Here is a 19,208-nt window from a genome sequence, read left to right as displayed (position 1 = left end):
AGGTCCTTTCCCGTTTCCGTCTCCTGGGTGAATGGTAAGGGTAATGTATGATACGTAATAATTCGGTGTACCGAACCAAGTTTCATGAACCTTCTAGGCATTCCTGGCCCTTGGAAGGCGTCAACAATTGGTGATAACGTCAAATTCCATAGTCGGTTGCCCCATCAAGGTCGAAAAGTGGAACTTCATAGACTACTGCCTATCTACAAGTCCGTCCATGTCACCATAAGTCCAGATATGATATTACTGTTGATTACAGTGACCCCTATCTTTGAGACCAAACTCTCGCAGCAGGGACACAGCCTAAGCCGAGGGATCAAGGTGGCGCGCTATACCAGATGCGGTTGATTGCGCAGTCCATTCTGGGACGGCTGACCAATCAGATTACCGTATTGGGCCACTATTTCCAGACTGCATGACGCGATGGAGTGGGATGGCGTGATCTGCCCTGATTGGTTACCCCGGACCTGGTGGTCTTGAATAGCACCCGTGGGCTGTCTGCAACGTTATTTGGCGCGCGGGTTTATGAGACAATCCATGAGGGGGTCTACTGTATTGTTGGTATCAGGGGTGTTGATCAGTTTCGGTCATAGGTTGGACCACGATTTCCGCTTGACATTGATAGTAGATAACATAACATGAAGTAAAGTAAGCTAAGCTAAATGTACCCGTGGATAGTACAACACATGCTCAGAGTACACTTCTCTATTGCACGATCTAGTGGAGCATGCTCTTAGCTGTCGGACACCCACGCAGCTGTAGCACTGTAGCGGTGAAGGGGGGACCCTGCCTGATTCTAGCCCTACACTGGGTTTGACCGCCTCCTGTGGTCTGCAAGGAAGTACAGAACCGATAGAGTTGTGGATGTGGCACGACTACGGCATCACGCGACGCACTTTACACTTTACAGCGTTTCTCATGTCCCCCTCATTCTCCGGGAAACGCAGAGACCAACCAATTCTTAGAGTGCCCCCCCTAATTTGTCCCAGTTGACCCTGGATCGACATTAACATCCAACACGCAATACTGCAAAGTGCCGAAGTGCTGCAGAAGGGCACGGCTCAGCTCTTGATCTCCCCCTCCATCGGACTTCGTCCCCATATCCATTACTTTATTTTACTGCAGATCGTGCATCCCAGCCCTCCTTAAGAGAGTGTTTCGTCATCTAGTGTAGCGCTTTGCATCAGCCAACCCCCTTATGCGAGAAATGTGAATCTTATACATAGTGAAACGTATGCTTGTTATGCGCGATTTTCATACTGCTTACTATACAGTGATAAACATGATACAAAACTGCAATGGCGATATATGATATCTTATCTGTACGGAATCTAACCCCGGGAGAAGTCGGCAGTGGAAGTATCCTCCGATAAGACAAGGATTCATTAGGGCGTTCAATAGTGTATCCGTGGAAATGGATTCAACTCTGATAACTCTATTCCCCGCACGATCGTCCAGATAGATTCGCAATGTCTCAATTTTGAAGATAGTCGTGGAAGAGGGAGATGTCCGAGATAATGAGATCATCTAAAGAGGGGAATTGTACCGGCTTGAGGGCCACTTCCCCGGATTCTGGTCTGAACTGGCCTCTGCTCTCTATTTGCTTTTTCTCGCTTACTCTCTTTCGATGACATTCTAGCGCCATCATTCTTAGTAGCAGGTCCCGTGTCCAACCTCCACACTCAATGCATGGTTATGCACGATCCTACGCGAATGGCTTGATTCAAATCCAAAACAACAAGCATCACCTCCGATTCTAGACACTTGTTCCACTTTCGGATTGGAAGACTGCCTCGAGTAAAGTTACACTGCATTGCCCTGTGCGACTACGATGTACACAGATCCAGGATCATCAACGCATCAACGCATCAACGGGATGCATTTCAATGTATGGTATGACCCCAGCCTCCTGTAGGTCTCGCTTTTTTCTCCGTGTGCGACTATGCAATCAGTAAAAAAAATAAAGAGGCAAGGTCGAAAAAGTCAAGCGCAAGAAAAGTCAATCATGCGTCGGATCGCCCTGCAAGGGAGCCAGCCTGGGGCCTTTTTCTGACCCATCTCGAAAATTTCAGGTCGTTTGACAGGTCGACTTTGAATCCTTAACCGTTGCCAAGTCAACATCAGCATGGCGACCCCTCCTTTATTGTCCTTGTGTCATAACTCAAGACATAATCCAAATGCCAATATCCGGGGTGTATGTTCGTGCCTGGAGGCGTATTCTAAGTCATTCTACTGTAGGTCACAAAACATAAGCAAAGACACCTGTCTATTTTGTTTGTCTTGACTTATCTGTATACTACAGTATACCTCTCCCATCTCCCAAATAAACATACCCGCGGGTGCCGTCCTCGGCCTCCTTTGCCGGGTTTGGAATTACCCCATGCCACATTCCCCCTGTCAACGTCACCTCCCCTGTCAAGTGTGTCCAAGTGGATAGTTACGAATATTACAGGAAATATGATGAACATCTTCATATTCGGTGACGTTGGGACACGTTTCGAATGAGTAATATAGGAGTGGAGACCGGGTTCTCGCTTCTATTATTGCCAACGCAGGACGGAATCATAACATGACATCAGGTCTCCGCTTTCATCTAGATCAAGTCGCCATGACAAAGTCGACAGTGGAAATGCCGTTGTTGGAGACATCTGAACTATTTCGAGTTCCTTTGTTTTGGGTGGCGCAAGACTACAGTGGCCGTGTTTCCAACAGGCAAACAGTTTCGCAATTGGCCCTGGCTTGTAGTACCCTGGGTCTGTGTCTTGGGTCTGGATGTTGTTGGCATTGACATAATCAACATGGTTGATGATTGGTGAGGACATGTTTTGTGATCATAGAGCCACCCCATCGGAATCAAGGGCTAGATTTTGAGTCGACTCGTCATCTCGTAGTTTGGGGCGAGTCTGTATTGTCTCTATCTATAACGAATAATATCCAAGTGTCTCATGGTGGGCTGGTTATGATTGCATTCGGATATATCCCCAACTGGTTGGTGCCTGGAAGGTCACGGTACCGGCCGAATATATATCTGGTTGCTATCACAGACTTCGTCAACAAAACACCATTATGAAGTCGATGAATTGTCATAGGGTAGATCCGATTGACACCTCTAATAATCCTTGATTAAATCAAATATCACAGGAGGTGGAAACTTCTTCTAGTCGCAAATAGAATGACGACAAATACGATGATTCATGTCAATAGTGAGCAGAGCATCCTATTGGTTGAACTCTTGCTGACCAAGAAAAGTCCCCGCACCTAATTAATGCCTGTAGAATTGACGTTAGGCAGAAATATTATGAGGCCACAAGGCAAACATCCGTTCAATGAGACGACCACAGGTTCCTAATGCTGGTGGTGTTCATAGTCCTATGCGGTGTGTTTGTTAAAAAATTATTTATTTACCAGACTTCGTTTTTCAGAATGATCTAGCTTCAACCAGATCGAAGCCACTTCTTTCGACGCGCGTAGTCACATAGTCACACGATGAGAAAGTGTCCTTATGATCTAAATTACAATACTACAGCGATATTGTTTCTAGTCCATGCTCATCGCTTCTAATGGCTAATAGGAGGATAGTTGCAAACTTTGAAGCAGGAATGCCATATCTTTACGATGTTCAAAGTTCAAGTTCTCCCGCCCGACCTAAGTTGTAGCACTTTACTTTATGTCCACTTTTGATTTGAAATCATGAAATCCAGCAACGATTACCCTGTATTTAAATTAACTACTTACGCCCTCTTGGGCCGCTTTCTCACAATGAAGAACATCTCGTGTGTGCATTGAGTCAAGGTAGATCCGCACAGATTCAATCTTTCCCTCTTCAGTGAACTTGCAATGCCACGAATACTGCTGATCATAGCTGAGCCTCGCACATTTTGTGACAGTGTTGACCATGCGGAGCTCGATCGCAACCTTCCCATTGCTTCCACAAACAACGCTCTCGAGTCCATTAGGCACAATAAAACACGGACCAGGCGGAGCGAACATCGCGCCGTGTGGCTTCCAGTTCCATTCTTGGAAGGCGGACTTGCATGGGAAGGCTCTGGAGAAAGGATGATGGCCTGTAAGGGTCCATGTCGATTTTTCCAAGGCCTGATCGAAGAAGATGGAATGGCCTTTCGGCCAATCTTGTAAATTGATGAACAGGTCGTAAATCTCTTGCTCTGATGGATAGCCCATGTTAAAGCCTTGCTAGAGTCAGCGCCGAGCCCTTGAAATAGAGTAAAAGCTGACCTTGAACTCTTTCCGACCGTTTTAGTGGAATAGACGGCTACTCAATATTTCCGACGCTTCAATTAACAAAGGGCAATGGCGAACAGTTGTATTATGATTTGATTTGAAGAATATACCAAAGTTTGAGACTTCAAATAGAAGACAATATTATGAGATTCAAGGTATATTTATAGCCTACCTAGCCACGATAGATGCCATCATTATACATATAGCAGGTTTCTGTAAGTTGCTATTATGGGCAAAAAGATGCTGTAAGATGTCGTAGTAAGTAGGATCGGGATAAGATCAGGTCCTAGTCGTGCTGTAGGCCGCTACTTTGAGTGCTACAGATGCATGAACACCATATGCTGTGTAACCGTTCGTGCCAGTATAAGTGAGGACAATATCGGGCTTCAAGCGACAAGATGAGGATGATTACCTACCCTGAGACCACAAGATCACCAAAAAAAGGTATAGACCGAAGAGGTTAAAAGAACAAAATGGCTGAGACAGGCTTCAAACAAAGCAGAGGAAATTGAGTCAACGTATCTCTGGAGAATTCCTGTCAGTGTTAGCGGCTAAGTAGAGGCAGCACCTATGTACGGCATAAAAGCCTCTTACTAAGATCAAATATCATCGAAAATGTTCAACAAATTGAATAAAATCAAGAGAATGTTTGGTGTTTATCCCGATTTGGCATCGTGTAACGTTATACAATCGAAAATGGCGATCACTGGCGTCATAGACAGTTTTTGGCATATTGAATACGTTTCCAGAGAATGCTGGTCCAAAGCACATCTTTTTTTTTATCGAGACGAGCTATCTGGGAAAGATAGGAATGCGGTATTTCTGCAATATCCGAAAAAGAAATCTAGCTACAAGCAGACAACGAGATAATCGAATTCCACGAGACTACATTGGCCGACGTGATGCACTGCTTGGTCTGAATCTGTGATGCGTAGTAGAGAAACTATGTCCTAAAATGATCGAGCTTACTCTCAATGCGCACATTCAGAAAACTCGCTGAATCGAACTAAGAAGACATCGTATTTTCGACGGAAGCTCTTCATTTGATACACACACCTCAGCTTGAAACCTCAATGTCTCTGCAAGCAATTTGAAAAGCTGCGTTAGACTGCTGGGAGTGGGAATAACGACATAAACGTTTCTTTCGCTGCCACTCAGTGATCATCCCCTGCTCCTCATTATTGAAGACGATAACTTTGACGTCTATGTCTGCCTGAGACGCGCACGGGAGTTCTTCCATAGTACAAGCCTACATTGGATACGTAGTTAGTACATATACTTGCACCAGATGGATTGAGTAGCCAATTGACGGGGCACGACTTCTTTTTTCTTGCTCAATTTGGTAGTGCATAATGCTGCTATTGCGAGGTGATGATGTGTGAAATGAGGCTCATAGACAGTCCAGATAACATTAAGCCTACTGCATTGTATTCTACACTAATCCGTTTAGACCCTTGCTTACAGGAGGATTTTGGCAAGAAGTATAGCGTCATAATCTGCCCCTAAATACTGTGTGGGTCTTCGTTCCTGGCGATCGCAATGTTAAAAGGGGATTTCAATCTGTTCACGACGAAACATTTTCTTCTCTTCAATCTTGGACTTGGGAAACGATCTACAATATGACCCATAAACTTTGTGCGTGGTCAAATAGTCATTCGATTAAACGAGACTATAGATCTCAATTTCCCACTTCGGGCACGCTTGTTCAGCTGCACAGGCATCAAGTGGGCCTCGTAGGGATCACGGAGATTTCCCCTGGAATTGGACGATCTGATCGATGACGTTCGATCAGCAACCTGGAATCCGAGATGAACCGAGCTGCTGAGCAGATCAGGTTATATTGTTCCAATGGTGATTTGGCCCCGTGTGGGTATTAGCATTTTCAATCCCAATGTTCTACTTCAATTTGGTCAAGTGAATGGAAGGTCATATGTAAGAAAGTTGATCCAGATTCAACTAATTAATTATTGTAAGAATGGACCATAGAAAATGGAATAAGGAATCGAAGGAATCGTGCCAATTCTCAAGGGTTCAGGCCCGATAGTGAGAGAGATGATGGTGTAAAGATAGTTTAGAACGCAGCCTTGGAGGGGTCAAGGGCCCTGGCAGCGTCGCGGATAGACGTGTGAATGGCCTGGTTGTCCAGGGAGAGAGCGTCCTCGCAGTAGGTCAGGGACTTCTTGCCAACGTCGGAGAAGAATTTCTATTGACGGTTAGTAAAAGAACACAAGACAAGATTGGCAATCGGTCAACGTACGTTGGTCTCGTCGTTGACGGCCATCAGACCGCGGCGGACCTGGGCACGCTCAGTCTTGTTAAAGTAGTTGGCGTGGTTAACGAAGCCAGCGTTCAGCTCGATACCGCTGAGAGCCATCTACGTCAGTGTTAGTTTACCTTTCTGCTACCCAATTCTGCAGGAGTTGAAAACTTACGCTGTGGTAGCTCTGGCAGAGAATCAACTGGGTAGTGTCGGGAATGGTACCAGCAGCGGGCTGGGTCTTGTTGGTAACATCGTCCGACTCGTCGGAGACAATGCTCAGGTAGGACTGGACGACTGCCTGTTGAGATGGAAAGCAGAGGTTTAGCATCTTTCACAATGAACAAGAGATGAAAGTAAATTCAAAAAGAGTTACTCACGCTTGAGGTGAGGTTACCAGCATCGTCAACCAAGGCGTTCAGGTAAAGACCAGTTTTCTTGTAGCCAAGGTCAAGCTGGACGAGGCGCTTCTGAACAGAGGGAGCGATGTCGGTAGCATTCTCAGAAACACCGGAGGCAGCAACCGAAGCTGAGAGGGCCATGCAAGTGGCGAGGGCAATGTTCTTGAACTGCATCTTGATGTTTTGGAAGTAGTGTATAGGCGAGGCAAAAGATTGACGAAGGTAGAAAGTATAACTTGGCCCAAAGGCCAGGGGTCTCTCCTCTCCTTTATATTTGTCGGGAAATAACACAAATTGTCTCAATTCACTTGACCAGTGGACCTGGCACTAAACTATGTTGTGGGTCGATAATTATCGGAGATCGATTCGTCCATTGCAGCTCTGCAAACTTTCTCCGAATTTCAATGCCGATCTCTCCACCCTTTTCCCGTACTGAAATATAGTAGTAAAATTGAGCAAAGTGGATATTGATTTCTCATTGGATATAGATATTTGGATTAAGATCCTCGGGGACTTGCTCGGGATCTACATGTACAACTTGGCAGTATGTTGCACACGTTTTCGAAACCCAGCCCTACTGCAAGCACATCGTCATGAACATGGACACTGGCCATCCACTTTCTTTCTTTCTTTCTTTCAAAGTGTGTCCCTGGGACCCAGTAGATAGAACCAGAGGGAAGAAAGAAAGTTGACAGATGTCAAATAGAAGAATACTCTTGTACCGAGAAATGAGTTTTCTATGTATACCCCAGATCTACTCCCAGCGACTTGAGATCTTGACATAAAAGAGCATACATACCGTCACAATTCAATCCATCATCATGTTGAGACGGTACTTTACCTAATGAAGATGATCAAATCACATAAAACGTCTATAAGCGCATACTAGACGCAAGTACAAAAAGGATGTCGCTAATCATACTTGCGTGCATCTAATTCCTACTAGGTGCTGATATACGACCAAGGATTTTATTGAAGTCTGTAATGTCAAAGTAAAACCATCAAAGAGAGCACATCATCAATCAGTATAGAATGTTGTCAAATGTTGATATCGTGCCCATAGGTTCAGAACAATACACGGATCGCTTGAAGCCTAGTCATGTCGAGGGCTTGATTCTTCGCATTGTGGGCTAAGACATGATCTAAATACAAATGCACCCTTACTATAATGCAAACAACTCACAAGTATAATATCATGGAAAGACAAGTCGCGATGATGATTCATAACAGAACGGGCTCTGATTGGACGAACCTTGTCAGAAACCCACCGGATAAAAAAAACGACCGCCTCAATATCAAACTCTCAGAATGCCGGGATAAAACACGAGAACCCCATTCTCGATGATGCAAAATGAGCAAGCGGTCGCTTGAGGAGTTCAGGGGAGGTGCGCAACGATCGCCTGACCCCGAAAATAATGGCCTTCTGCCTATTCATGACCTGCTCTCGCCCGGCGAGGAGGAACACGGGCAGTCTTCCGGACCGACCAAGAAGCCCAGGAACTTCATTGCCACGGTTGTAAGTAATATATACGTCTTAATTGCCTGATTATATGACGCGACCGAGCTCTCCGGGCGTCGCTAACGCTCGTTCCAAGGCGTGTGAGACCTGCCGTCTGAAGAAGACGCGATGCGATGAATCGCGCCCCAGATGTGGGCTCTGTAAGTCGCTCGGCCTGGAATGTGTTTACAATGAGCGTAAATCGTCAAAGTGAGTCGTGAAAATGCTGGCTTATACATTCAATTGCTCATACAGTTTAGGCGGGACCAATCCCTTACCATGATAATGAGTACTCTACATCGTCTAGAGACAAAATTGGAAAACATCCCCACATCCATCTTGAGTGATTTGCAGTATCTTCGAAGCCAGACCTGTACTCCTGCCGATGGATTGCGTACGCAGGCATCGCCTGCTGTCAATGATGGTAACCAGACGTCCATGCTGGCCACCATGGGAGACAACTTCACTCCCGCCGCCGCAGGGAATGGAGATGACTTTGAATTTGAAGAAAATCAAACAAAGCCGGACTCCGCAGGTCGGATATCCATCTCTTTCAGTCAACATGGAGTTATTCTGTGGCCTGGAGCCCGGCAGATCCTTCCCAAACAGTTACTCGCTGCCTATGAATTACTTGGGAAAAACTATGTTATAGAACTGGAATCAGCCCGACCTCCACTTCCGATGTTCACAAGTCATTATCCTCTGCAGGCGGGTGAACATTGGCTAGAAGAACTTCCGTTGGCAATGATCAGAGGTCTAGCAGATGCGTTTTTCAGTGTCTTCAATCCGTCAACTCCCATTATGGATAAAGGTTTCTTCTTTTCCTTCACGCTTGGCTCAGCTATTGAGAGTGGCTTCGGCTACAATTTGGAAAGCTGTCTGGTCCTCAATGTGCTAGCACTGGGATGTCTTGCTGTTCTGGCCTCTCAAGAAGGAAACTATCCTTTGCCAGGAACCAGGGATCATCAATTTGAACCACCCGAATGGATGAATGTGGTATATGAAGAACAGCCTGGATTGCGGTTTTTCAACGAGGCCCGTCGACGTATTGGCTTCTTGATGTGCGATAATGACATCCAGAGTTGTCAATTCTACCTCCTCTCCTCGTGCGTACCCACACCCAGGCTTAGCATAACTACAAACTTGGTACTGACATCCCACAGCGTATACTATAGTCAGATTCCCCGTCCGATGGATTCATGGGCAATGATACATCGTGCCGCTACATGTTGTCTGTCAATGCTGACCAAGTAAGTCCTTTCCATACAATACCACCAGCGAAGACAATCCTAACACGCGCATAGTCATGATGTGAACTTCGACGGATGGGAAGGTGACATGAAATCCCGCGTATATTGGAATTGCCTAATGAACGAAACAATTCTCGTGCAAGAGTTACACCTCCCCTCAAGCGGTCTCTCGCGCCTCGAAGAACAAGTCCCAATTCCCAAATTTATAGGCTTCGGAACGACAGGCTATGCCGCAACCCGCTACAACTCCTCAGGCGTGGTCGACGACTCATACTTCCAGTATCACTTCCTGGCCCAGGTAGCCCACCGCATTATTCTCACACGGATCCGCCACTCCCTATACTTCTACTGTAAGCATCACAGCCATTCTCGAATCCTCAACATCAACTAATGCATAAATACCACAACCAGCCGACTCAGGATCCTTCCCTCTCCCCGCCGTGAACACAGAACTCAACCACCAACTAGAACAATGGCGCAGAAACCTCCCAACGGCAATTCAATTCACAACCCCTACCGCAAACAACCACACAAACACAAATACCCCCTACTCCTCACACAACACACCAATCGACCACTCCTCCATCCATCCCTCGCCCGGCTCAACAGCATCCCCAATCCAAAATCAAACCCAACTCTCCTCCCCAAGACCCAGGACCACAGATCCAACCCATCCCCTCTCGCCGGCAGTAGCAGTGACAGACGCAATGCTCAGAGGCCGCTACATGATCGCCCGTTTCCACATCGGTCGGCCATATCTATACAAGGCCCTCCGGAATCCAGCTCTCCTCACAGACGAAGACTTCGAGCAAGTAAAGAGTGGCCTACTGCATGCAATGGATTGGCCCATTACCCAGGGTATTTTCCGGAAGATGAAGAGTTGCATCCCGATCAGATTTGCGTTTTGTTCACAGTAAGTGTTACTTTGTTACATTGTTACATTTTATCGGGCTTGGTTTGCTAACATTATTTGTTCTATTCAGGTTCTTTGGCCAGATACTTCTCTTCTACTGTATTGCTCACTCGCCTAGTCCTCGACTCCGCGATACTCTGCCTGGTGGCTGGGAACGCTGGGTTGGGGAGATGCTAGGCTTTTTGGAAGATTGTGCTGTGCACAGTCCGGCTGTTGCCCAGGACCTGGAGCTTTTGCGATCTTTGTGGCCTGACCATTAGTTTCTCTTCCATCCTTGAATTACTCCTAGAGTACAGTGTATTCTGTGATATAGTATAGTGTCTTCCTTATATTGTATTTTTGGGGCTTGTATTTTCGCATGGAGTTGGTTATCTGGTCTTATGCTTAATTTCATCCTTACTATATCTACTTTTCTTTGCTATCATATGAATTGTCAATGCGTGGGTCCGAATCAAATGCAGTATGGCGATCCATGTCTATATAAGAGGACTATACCCCACGTAGCAATTGCTTAAGGTAGAGCAGGGTATTGCGAAAAGGAAAAGAAAAACAAAGAGTATCCCAACCAAAAAACGTCTATCCATGGCCACAAAAATCAGGCAGCTAGATAAATTGATACTATTACAGGCCCCAGTCGTCAGCTGTCTCAAAGTCTGCAATGAAGGGCTTGTCAATCTGTTTGATGGCATGGTCACCGCAGAGAATACTGTAAGGAAATATGGTTAGTGAAATGAACACAGAAATATATGGAAAAATTATCACATACCAAGCTTCAGCGACCAGCGAGTCTAATTCCTTGACAATGTCCTCTCGTCGAGAGGAGGACATACCGCCGTTACTGAGCTGGGCCTGCAAATCGCGAATATACTTCTTCTTTCCACCAGCACCATCTAGAACCTCCTTGCCAAGGCAGTCACTGTGGAAAGCATGTTGGCAGGGGAAGACAAAAAACTGACGGCTGAGAACAGGTAGCGAGCAGATCCAACATTTCTCGCCCGGCTCAACAATCGCATAACGGGTATCCAGGCCAGCAATCTCACCCCGGATTTGACGGGCTGTTTGGGCTGAGTTGTCCATTTCCTGACGCAGGGCGTCAATGTGGCGGGAGTAATCTTCCAAAGCGGTGCAGATTTCATCCTTGAAGTCGTCAATGACGACGAAGTCAGGGAAGAAGGGGATCATATCTTCGATGCGAAGAAGCTCACAACGTCGCAGGAATTCAATGGCGTCTTTGATACCGGTGCCTGGTTGACGGATCTTTTTCTCTGCGACCAGGAGCCACAGTTTCTTGCGAAGTTTGTCGTTGCCCTCTGGCCGATCAGCAACAATTGCAGCCAACTCGATGTCATTGTGCTCCAGGGCTAGTTCAACGGCCTGTAGATACTGACCCATTGTGCTGTATATGTGGATGCATGACTGAACTCGTTGATTCTGAATACAAAGCCGAAGGGCAAAGTCTGCATCATAGGGAGGGGGCGAGGATGGTTGCGATTGGAGGTAGGTGAGCAGACCAGCCTCGGATGCGGAGGGGCTGGACGCATGGATTGAAATGAGGGTATTGTGGACCGCTGCGGATGGGTTGGGGTGGTTGACAATGACGAAGTTTAAATAGCGGACAGCTTGGTTCTGACTGAGGGAAGCAACACTGGCCGATTTGTTGTAGTTTAGCAGTGCGGGTATCAGTCTCTCAGGATCGACGTCCGTCTGGCGCATCAAGATATCGACCAGGTCTGTAGGCTTATGTGTCATGAGCACACTGCTATATTTGTAGAACACATCGCTATCACTTTGGCGTTGCAAGACCTTCAAAGCCTCCAGCCATTTCTCGCGCTGAATCCAATATGACAGAACATAGTTGTAGTCACTCGTAGCAGTTGCGAAGAAGAGAAGCTCCTCCTCGCGGCCATGGCTACTGATGATATCGTACACTGTCTTCCGGTCCAAGTCAGCTTTGTGGCTGTTGACAAATTCTTGGAACTCAGCCCGGACGCTGCCAAGCTGATCCTTGATTTCGCCGGTACTCGTGCCCTCTGTCAATTCGGCCTTGGTGGCGATGTTGTCGTCAAGCGAATTCAACTTAGACATGAACAGTTCCACAAGCCAGCTCGCGACCATGATTCTTTGCATGGCAGAGGCTTTCTTGTATGTTGCTAGCTGGGAGAGGAGGTAGTTTCGCAGGGCATCATGCTCTTTGTGGTCAATCATAGTAAGACAGACCTCTTCAAAGCCTTTGCTACTCTTGCCCCATACTTTGGCAGCCTCGAAGAAGTTACCTTTGTCCGCCAAAAAGTCACCCGAAGCAGTCATAACAGCATCGCGCTGTGTAGGACCTCGGGCATACTGGAGAGCTTCGTCAAATTTTTGCTCTTTTAGGAAGATCTTCCAAACATCTCTGTCTTCGTCACCTGCCACGACCTCGAAAATGGCCTGGGTGGTGAAGAGCCAATAGGTTTTCTTTGTGAGATCAGTCAAGAGACCCAGCGCACTCTGCCCAGGCTCCAGCACTGTTTGGTTGTATACAACTTCTTGACTGAGACGGTTGACGGCGACCACTTTACCTCCAACAAGCGCCAAGATATGCCATTGGGACAGAGTCATCGCGGAAATCGGGTCTTGGATCAACTTCGGACCTCCACGTGGTGATTCCGAAGCCGGGAAAACCGACCGCGCAAGCATGTGTGCATTTTTGAATGGAGTTTCTGATGCGAGCTGGCCATGGTAGATTCCTTCGGAGCTGAGCCAAGCAAATTCCTTTTCGGTATAGCCTTCGGCCTGATGGCTTTCTGACACTGCAGGAGAAATCACTAAAGAAGACGGTGCAGAGCTGGAGGGATTCTGAAGTTCATGGATCAAGGGAGTCTCGCGTTGGAACAGTTCCGAGTACACAGACCCACCGCTCTCTCTCCCGTGCTTCGAACCTCCGGTCCGCCCGGTGAAGTGTAACAATTTCCCATAGGTCGCCACAATAACCCTTCTGTGATCAGGCTTTGAGAATAACGGCTCCGCCGAGATTCCAGTCACCGCGGAGGCGCCGGGTGCCTGGAAGACTGGAGTGGTGTACTTCTCCTCACGCCGGTAGTTGGATGGTTCGATATAAGTCTCGTACACATTGCCGTCGGTGGCGCCGAGGAGAATTTCCCGGGTGGATGCGGTTGGTAGAGAGGGATTCCAGGCAATACTCTCGATTGACACACCCTTTAAACGTGACAGGGGTTTGGGCTGTCGCGACGGTGACTGGGCATGGAGATAGTAGTTTTCACCGAGAGTCGTGGTGATAATCAAATGCGACGCGGAAGGGTCAAGGAACATGCGCCGGATGACTCCAACTTCGGAGGATTTCTTGGGAAGATCGATGTCTGTTGTTCACGAGCAAGTTAGCTAAGCTGTTGTGGCCAGCATTTGCTGCGGGGAAGATTCGGAAACCTACCTTCGACATCTTCAGGGGAATCAAGATCAATTCGTAGAATGCGGTTTGTTGACAGAGCTAGCACAAGTACATTGTTCGCGACCTGCGCTGCCACAAAGTCCGCGGCGATGTTGAAGGCTAGCTGCACCCGCTCAACGTCGAACATCGGGAGGGAGGAGCTCGGAGACTCCATTAAGTTGCTGGGAGCAACATAACTGCTGGATCCGTCCAGCGCCATAGTGCGCTAGCTGTGGCAGCGCTATGTCATGCCGATCGAGCAATAGTTGAGGCAGGTCAAGACTGCACGTTGGTGCGAGACGGAGATAGACTTGAGGTCCGAGGAATGCGGAGGCTAGGATGTGTGGCCTGAGGCCAATATCGCTCTACCTACACGTACTTGGATGTACAATCGCTAAATCTCCACACACGCAGAAATACAATTATCAAACATGTATAGTTAGGCATCTATCTGTTGGATCCATAAGTACAAATCACAAAGTCACTTCGCACAATGCATCGTGGGGTATCATCATATGTGAAACATGCAACAGCTGGACTGGGTATCTAGAAGAAAGGAAATCGTGACATCTCCGTCCTGGCTCACATCACCATACATTCCCGGTCCGGTCTCTTGCTCTTTTCCTTGGATTTCTCCTTGGACTTGCCCTTGTTTCGCTCACGATCTTTTGTTCGTCCTCTTCCTTGCTTTTCCTTCTCATAAGCACCTGGCCCAAGCTTCATCTCGTCCATTGTCTCGTCGATGTCCAATGCAGACTCGTGTCCTTCGCCATCCTCGTTAAATCCATCGTTGTTGATTTTGTCTCGGCTCAGACGTCCAGCGAAACGCGAGAAAGTAGCGCTGATTCTGTTTTCGCCGGTTTGACTGCCGGCACGGCTTCCAGGATTGCTCCTAGTTGTTCGGGATCCACGACGAGAGAACGACCGCCAGTTGTTTGTGCCTTCTTCTTCCATAGGTGCCAATCTAGGCGACGATGATGGAATAGAATTCGGCTGAAGACCGCTTGGGTTGCTGTTTTCTGAGAACGTTACACTGGAACGCCTTGGGGGATTGGTCAAAGTCGGCGTGCCAGCTTCAGGAGCTTCAGGGGGTCCAGTAATCTCAACACTTGGTCGGTCAGAAGCCATGTCATCGGTTAAATCTAGTTGATCGCCCAGTGTGCTGCCATCTGACGCCCGAGAGGATGGCGCAGGCTGAATATTGACAGCAGATGGATCTTCGGATATCGGAAGAATTTGATAAAACAAGAGATAGGGGGATTCGGTTTTCAGTGCTTGATCAATGTCAACCAGAGTCACCCGTTCTGCTGCAAGATCATCGAAACGCATCCAATGTTTCGATGTCTCTGAAGAATCCGAGCCAGAGCTGCCAGGGGAGTCAGCAGTGGGGCTAGTGCCCCGGACTATTGCGATGTAATGCCCGGAATCAACTGAGTTGCCCCTATGGCAGACCAAAGCCTGCAAAGAGAGTTTGAAATTGCCATAGATGGGAGCGTTTGCATCCAGGTTGTCATCCTGGATAAAGTGAGGCAGGCCAATCTCGGTTGGAATATCGATATGTGTGTTGAGTCTGACGGCCTTGCCATTTGGCAAGACCGAATAGCGCTTGAGGCACATTCCAAGGATTGGCCGTTTGGAGGAAAAGTGCGCGGCAACTTGTGCATCATTTGTTGGCGTATTATCCGTGTACCACGCTGAGGTCCGAATTAGTTCAAGTTTCACGTGTAGAACAGGATGAAAATCATACGAATCAAGCTGAAAAATTGCCATGCAGGCATCATCACTTCCTTCTTGTAGACTCCCCTTCGGGGCTGCCCTTCCGGAGTGACGGCTTTCTCGGTCCCATCATTGGTATCATCGGAAGTTGTGTCTTCACTTGATTCTGGGAAAAAGCGCTCCTGAACAATACTAGCGCGTCGACCAGGAGTTCGAGATGAGCCGAGGGCTTCAGTGAACTCAGTGAATGATGACCACGGGCCGGGCCTTTCAGGTTGTAGAGTGTGAGATGACTTAGGGGATAGTGTAGGCGTAGTCTCAATCTCGATGGCCTCAACATGTGTAGTGGAGCCCTTGGATATGGAAGCAGAATCCGTTGATCGGATTGAGGTAGCTGTGTTGCGTCGCTCCATGTGTCGTTTTACTTCAATCCTGTTATTGAAATAGGCTTCCAGACAGTCTTCCAAAGTAAGTGGTTGCTCTCCATCGGTCGGCTCGGGTGGAATGGCAACTTCCAGAAGCCTTTCGTTGATGAACTTGTGGTCATCGCTTTCATCCTCTTTGCCGGTGTGAAAAATATCCATCTTTAGAGTCAAGAGTGGTAGCTCAAGCTTCTCAGTGATGAATGTAAATGCTTCTGATGTATCTTGTTGGCGAAGTTTGGCCGCATCTTCCCATCCACATTCCGCTAAAGCATCCTGTAAATGTTTTGTCTAGGAAATCATGTGAATATCGGCCTGCATGTAAAAACGACGACACAAAGATTAATGACTTACCATATCAGTTGTAATGAGTTTTCCTGATCGCAAAAGATTCACCCAGAATCTCAGAAGAACTGCAAGCTTTCGACGCGGCTCATCACTAAATGACTTGTAGAGGATGGCTTCGAAACAATCAAGCCGTGCGAACATGGCGAACAATAATGCATCCAGGTAGCATGTAACTCCAGCACGATTCTCTGCTCCTAGAAGCTTTGTGTTGGGTGTGTAGGTCCTAATAATGCCTTCAATGGAGTCCTCCAGCAAAAGAAGTAGACTGAAGGCCTTTTCTGTATCTCCTTGGGTAGCTTGTAATGCATAGCTGATATGTTCCTCCTCTAATGCAGTGATGCCGAGTTGTTTAATGCGTTGGATGAGGGCTTTGACCTATTTGAAAGTTGAAATCATTAGATGTATGCGAGCCGACCGTATGCGACCAGGCCATACCTTCTTGTCATGTTCCTGGTTATTCTCTAGCTTGGTTTCTGACTTGAAGAAGTTCTGGAATAGCGGCCGCGAGAGAAGGTGGGATGCCTAGAAAGCCTCGGGCATTAGCCAACATGTATAGATTGAAGCGCGAAGCTGATCTGCTGTAGGCGAGTACCTCTTCTTTGCTTTGCTTGTGCAACTTTTGGTGTCGGTCGCGACGTGTCAGGAATCGGTGGATTCCACTCATTATGACTGTAGGTAGACGAGGTTCAAAATCGCAGGCTTTCTAGATCGAATGGAAAAATGCCGAAGTGAGAGGCGACATGCGGGGATCAAGACGTCCTTGAGACCGGAGACCAAGAGATTAGTCAAGGCTGCAGGATTTCTGGAATGCGCAAGAACACATCATAAGCTAAGATCTGCTGACAGGGAAGAGTCAAAAGGTCAATGGGTCAAGGACTAAATCGAAGATGAAGCTCACATGGTGATCTGCGGGGCAGAGATCCAAGTGGTAATTTAAATTACGGAGAGACTGGAGTGTGGTATTTCCGAGTACAGTATAATTTTCAAGTTTGTATACTTCAACTTTGAAGTTATGAAGTGTCGAAAACTACAAAATATTGGATATTCCCAGCTGGATAAGCTAAACCATGTCCTAAGTAGTATTGAGACACTGCTTTAGGCAGATATAATACACTTGTGCTGCCGTATAGATCGGTTGGAGGTCATTACAGGCAACAGCAGTTGAATAGCTGTGCGATACATATACTTGAAATCTCCCGTCATTGCTACTTGTACGTACTGCACTAGCTACATAAATACGCCACGTATGTTCATTTCGTCCATCTGATATCAAAGTGTGGCGCCTTGGAAATCAGGCGCCACATATTACGGTCACGTGTCGACATGCGCAAACAATTTTTGGTAGGGTCCGGGATGGTCGCCAATTCAACAACACCAATTAATCACAAAATGGCTGCCAGGGAACCATCTAGGTTTCTTTCAAGGGCACTGCCCAGGGCCTCAGTACCCTCAATTCGCCCCCAGGGCTTTTTATCGCGCCGCAATGTCTCCGATGAGGCCCCGTCGCGGCGTCTGTCGGACCACCTGAGCGAGCTGGAATCGGGGTCGTCTCTGTCGACACCTGTGCCTGAAGGTGCAGCACAGTCATTCGATCCCGTCGCACGAGCAAAGGCTCGCAAGACTCAGCTCCCCCGTGGTCGGTACGACAACCCAACCTTATCCCAAGTCATGCGCATCTGCAGACACGACAGCCATATCGAATCCTGTGACAAACGAACGACAACTAACCTCAACCCTTTCGATTAGTTACCAATTCCGCTCTCCCAAGTACGACCGGGGTCCCCTTCACCCTCACCAACCGCCACCTGCCTCCGATCCCTCCTCCCGTCTGTTCGTCCCAGGCCCCTTCTCCGCTCCCCGAGCCGAGCAGACCTACGACTCAACCGTCGCCTCGGACATCATGAGTCTGTGCTACGTTCACACACCACCCGGCTTCAAGCCTCCCCCGAAAGCGCCTCGTCTCCGCGAATGGGACGACAGCTCCCCCTACCACAAGAACCGTGTGCTCCGCGGACCCCGTGGCGGCGATGTCCTGCGCCTCCTCCGCAAGCCCATCAAGTTCAACAATATCCCCGAAATCGAGCGCATCACAATCCACAGCTACGTTAATAAGGCCGCCACCGAGAACTCGTCCTGGCTGCACGTGGCCGGTATCGCTGTCCAGGCCATCTCCAATGTCCGTGTTGAGACTTTCAAGTCCAAGACTAGCGTTGCTAACTGGGGCATTGTGCCCGGCCGTGATTCTGTTGCCGTCAAGGCTGAGCTTTACGGCGAGAACATGTACCACTTCCTGGGTAAGCTTGTTGATGTTGTCTTGCCCCGTATCAAGGACTGGGAAGGTGTCAAAGGTACCAGCGGAGACAGCAGTGGAAACATCACCTTCGGTATGGAACCGGAGAATGTTGCCCTGTTCCCCGAGATCGAGGTCAACTATGATATGTAAGTGTGCACCACGTTCTATATTGGTTGGTCGGAGCTAATTTTGCGTTGCAGGTACCCTCCCAAGATGATCCCCGGTTGCCACATCACTCTCCACACTAGTGCCAGAACCGACAAGGATGCCCGTCTCCTCCTAAGCGCCATGGGTATTCCCTTCTACGGAAAGATCGTTAACTAAAGTGGTTCTACATCTGGTGACATCTTTTGGCTTCTTACTATATTTCCACTTGGATGGTCTTTTGATATCCAGCATGTAACTTTAGAAACGACCTGCATAATGGTCATTGTGATTATCCGA

The 19,208-nt window shown here is 47.8% G+C and overlaps 6 protein-coding genes across 6 annotated transcripts; 2 read left to right on the top strand and 4 right to left on the bottom strand.

Moving 5' to 3' along the window:
* Window positions 1-3,688: 3,688 nt before the first annotated feature.
* On the bottom strand, window positions 3,689-4,182 carry N7508_002443 (uncharacterized protein; the record flags this gene model as incomplete). The annotated part of the gene is made up of 2 exons (XM_058460509.1): window positions 3,689-3,712; window positions 3,736-4,182. 2 exons carry the CDS (start codon window positions 4,180-4,182, stop codon window positions 3,689-3,691), a joined length of 471 nt encoding a protein of 156 aa, XP_058324041.1.
* A 2,131-nt stretch (window positions 4,183-6,313) lies between these two features.
* Window positions 6,314-7,074, bottom strand: N7508_002442 (uncharacterized protein; the record flags this gene model as incomplete). Its single annotated transcript, XM_058460508.1, has 4 exons — window positions 6,314-6,445; window positions 6,500-6,616; window positions 6,675-6,800; window positions 6,880-7,074. 4 exons carry the CDS (start codon window positions 7,072-7,074, stop codon window positions 6,314-6,316), a joined length of 570 nt encoding a protein of 189 aa, XP_058324040.1.
* Window positions 7,075-8,251: 1,177 nt separating this feature from the next.
* Window positions 8,252-10,821, top strand: N7508_002441 (uncharacterized protein; the record flags this gene model as incomplete). Its single annotated transcript, XM_058460507.1, has 7 exons — window positions 8,252-8,416; window positions 8,496-8,608; window positions 8,659-9,504; window positions 9,562-9,648; window positions 9,703-9,998; window positions 10,060-10,561; window positions 10,632-10,821. 7 exons carry the CDS (start codon window positions 8,252-8,254, stop codon window positions 10,819-10,821), a joined length of 2,199 nt encoding a protein of 732 aa, XP_058324039.1.
* Window positions 10,822-11,182: 361 nt separating this feature from the next.
* N7508_002440 (vacuolar protein sorting protein DigA) lies at window positions 11,183-14,205 on the bottom strand (the record flags this gene model as incomplete). The annotated part of the gene is made up of 3 exons (XM_058460506.1): window positions 11,183-11,267; window positions 11,328-13,917; window positions 13,989-14,205. 3 exons carry the CDS (start codon window positions 14,203-14,205, stop codon window positions 11,183-11,185), a joined length of 2,892 nt encoding a protein of 963 aa, XP_058324038.1.
* Window positions 14,206-14,567: 362 nt separating this feature from the next.
* N7508_002439 (ubiquitin C-terminal hydrolase family protein) lies at window positions 14,568-17,135 on the bottom strand (the record flags this gene model as incomplete). Its single annotated transcript, XM_058460505.1, has 5 exons — window positions 14,568-15,679; window positions 15,733-16,414; window positions 16,478-16,846; window positions 16,907-16,993; window positions 17,064-17,135. The coding sequence occupies 5 exons, from the start codon at window positions 17,133-17,135 to the stop codon at window positions 14,568-14,570; spliced, it is 2,322 nt and encodes a 773-aa protein (XP_058324037.1).
* Window positions 17,136-17,794: 659 nt separating this feature from the next.
* Window positions 17,795-19,096, top strand: N7508_002438 (mitochondrial 54S ribosomal protein uL5m; the record flags this gene model as incomplete). Its single annotated transcript, XM_058460504.1, has 3 exons — window positions 17,795-18,111; window positions 18,218-18,910; window positions 18,965-19,096. 3 exons carry the CDS (start codon window positions 17,795-17,797, stop codon window positions 19,086-19,088), a joined length of 1,134 nt encoding a protein of 377 aa, XP_058324036.1. The 3' UTR covers window positions 19,089-19,096.
* Between the last annotated feature and the right edge of the window lie 112 nt (window positions 19,097-19,208).

The sequence above is a fragment of the Penicillium antarcticum genome (assembly GCF_028974205.1).
Source record: "Penicillium antarcticum strain IBT 31339 chromosome Unknown utg000002l_segment0_segment0, whole genome shotgun sequence".
NCBI lineage: Eukaryota > Fungi > Ascomycota > Eurotiomycetes > Eurotiales > Aspergillaceae > Penicillium > Penicillium antarcticum.
Note: the sequence above shows the minus strand (reverse complement) of the source record. Positions and strands in the feature narration are given on the sequence as shown.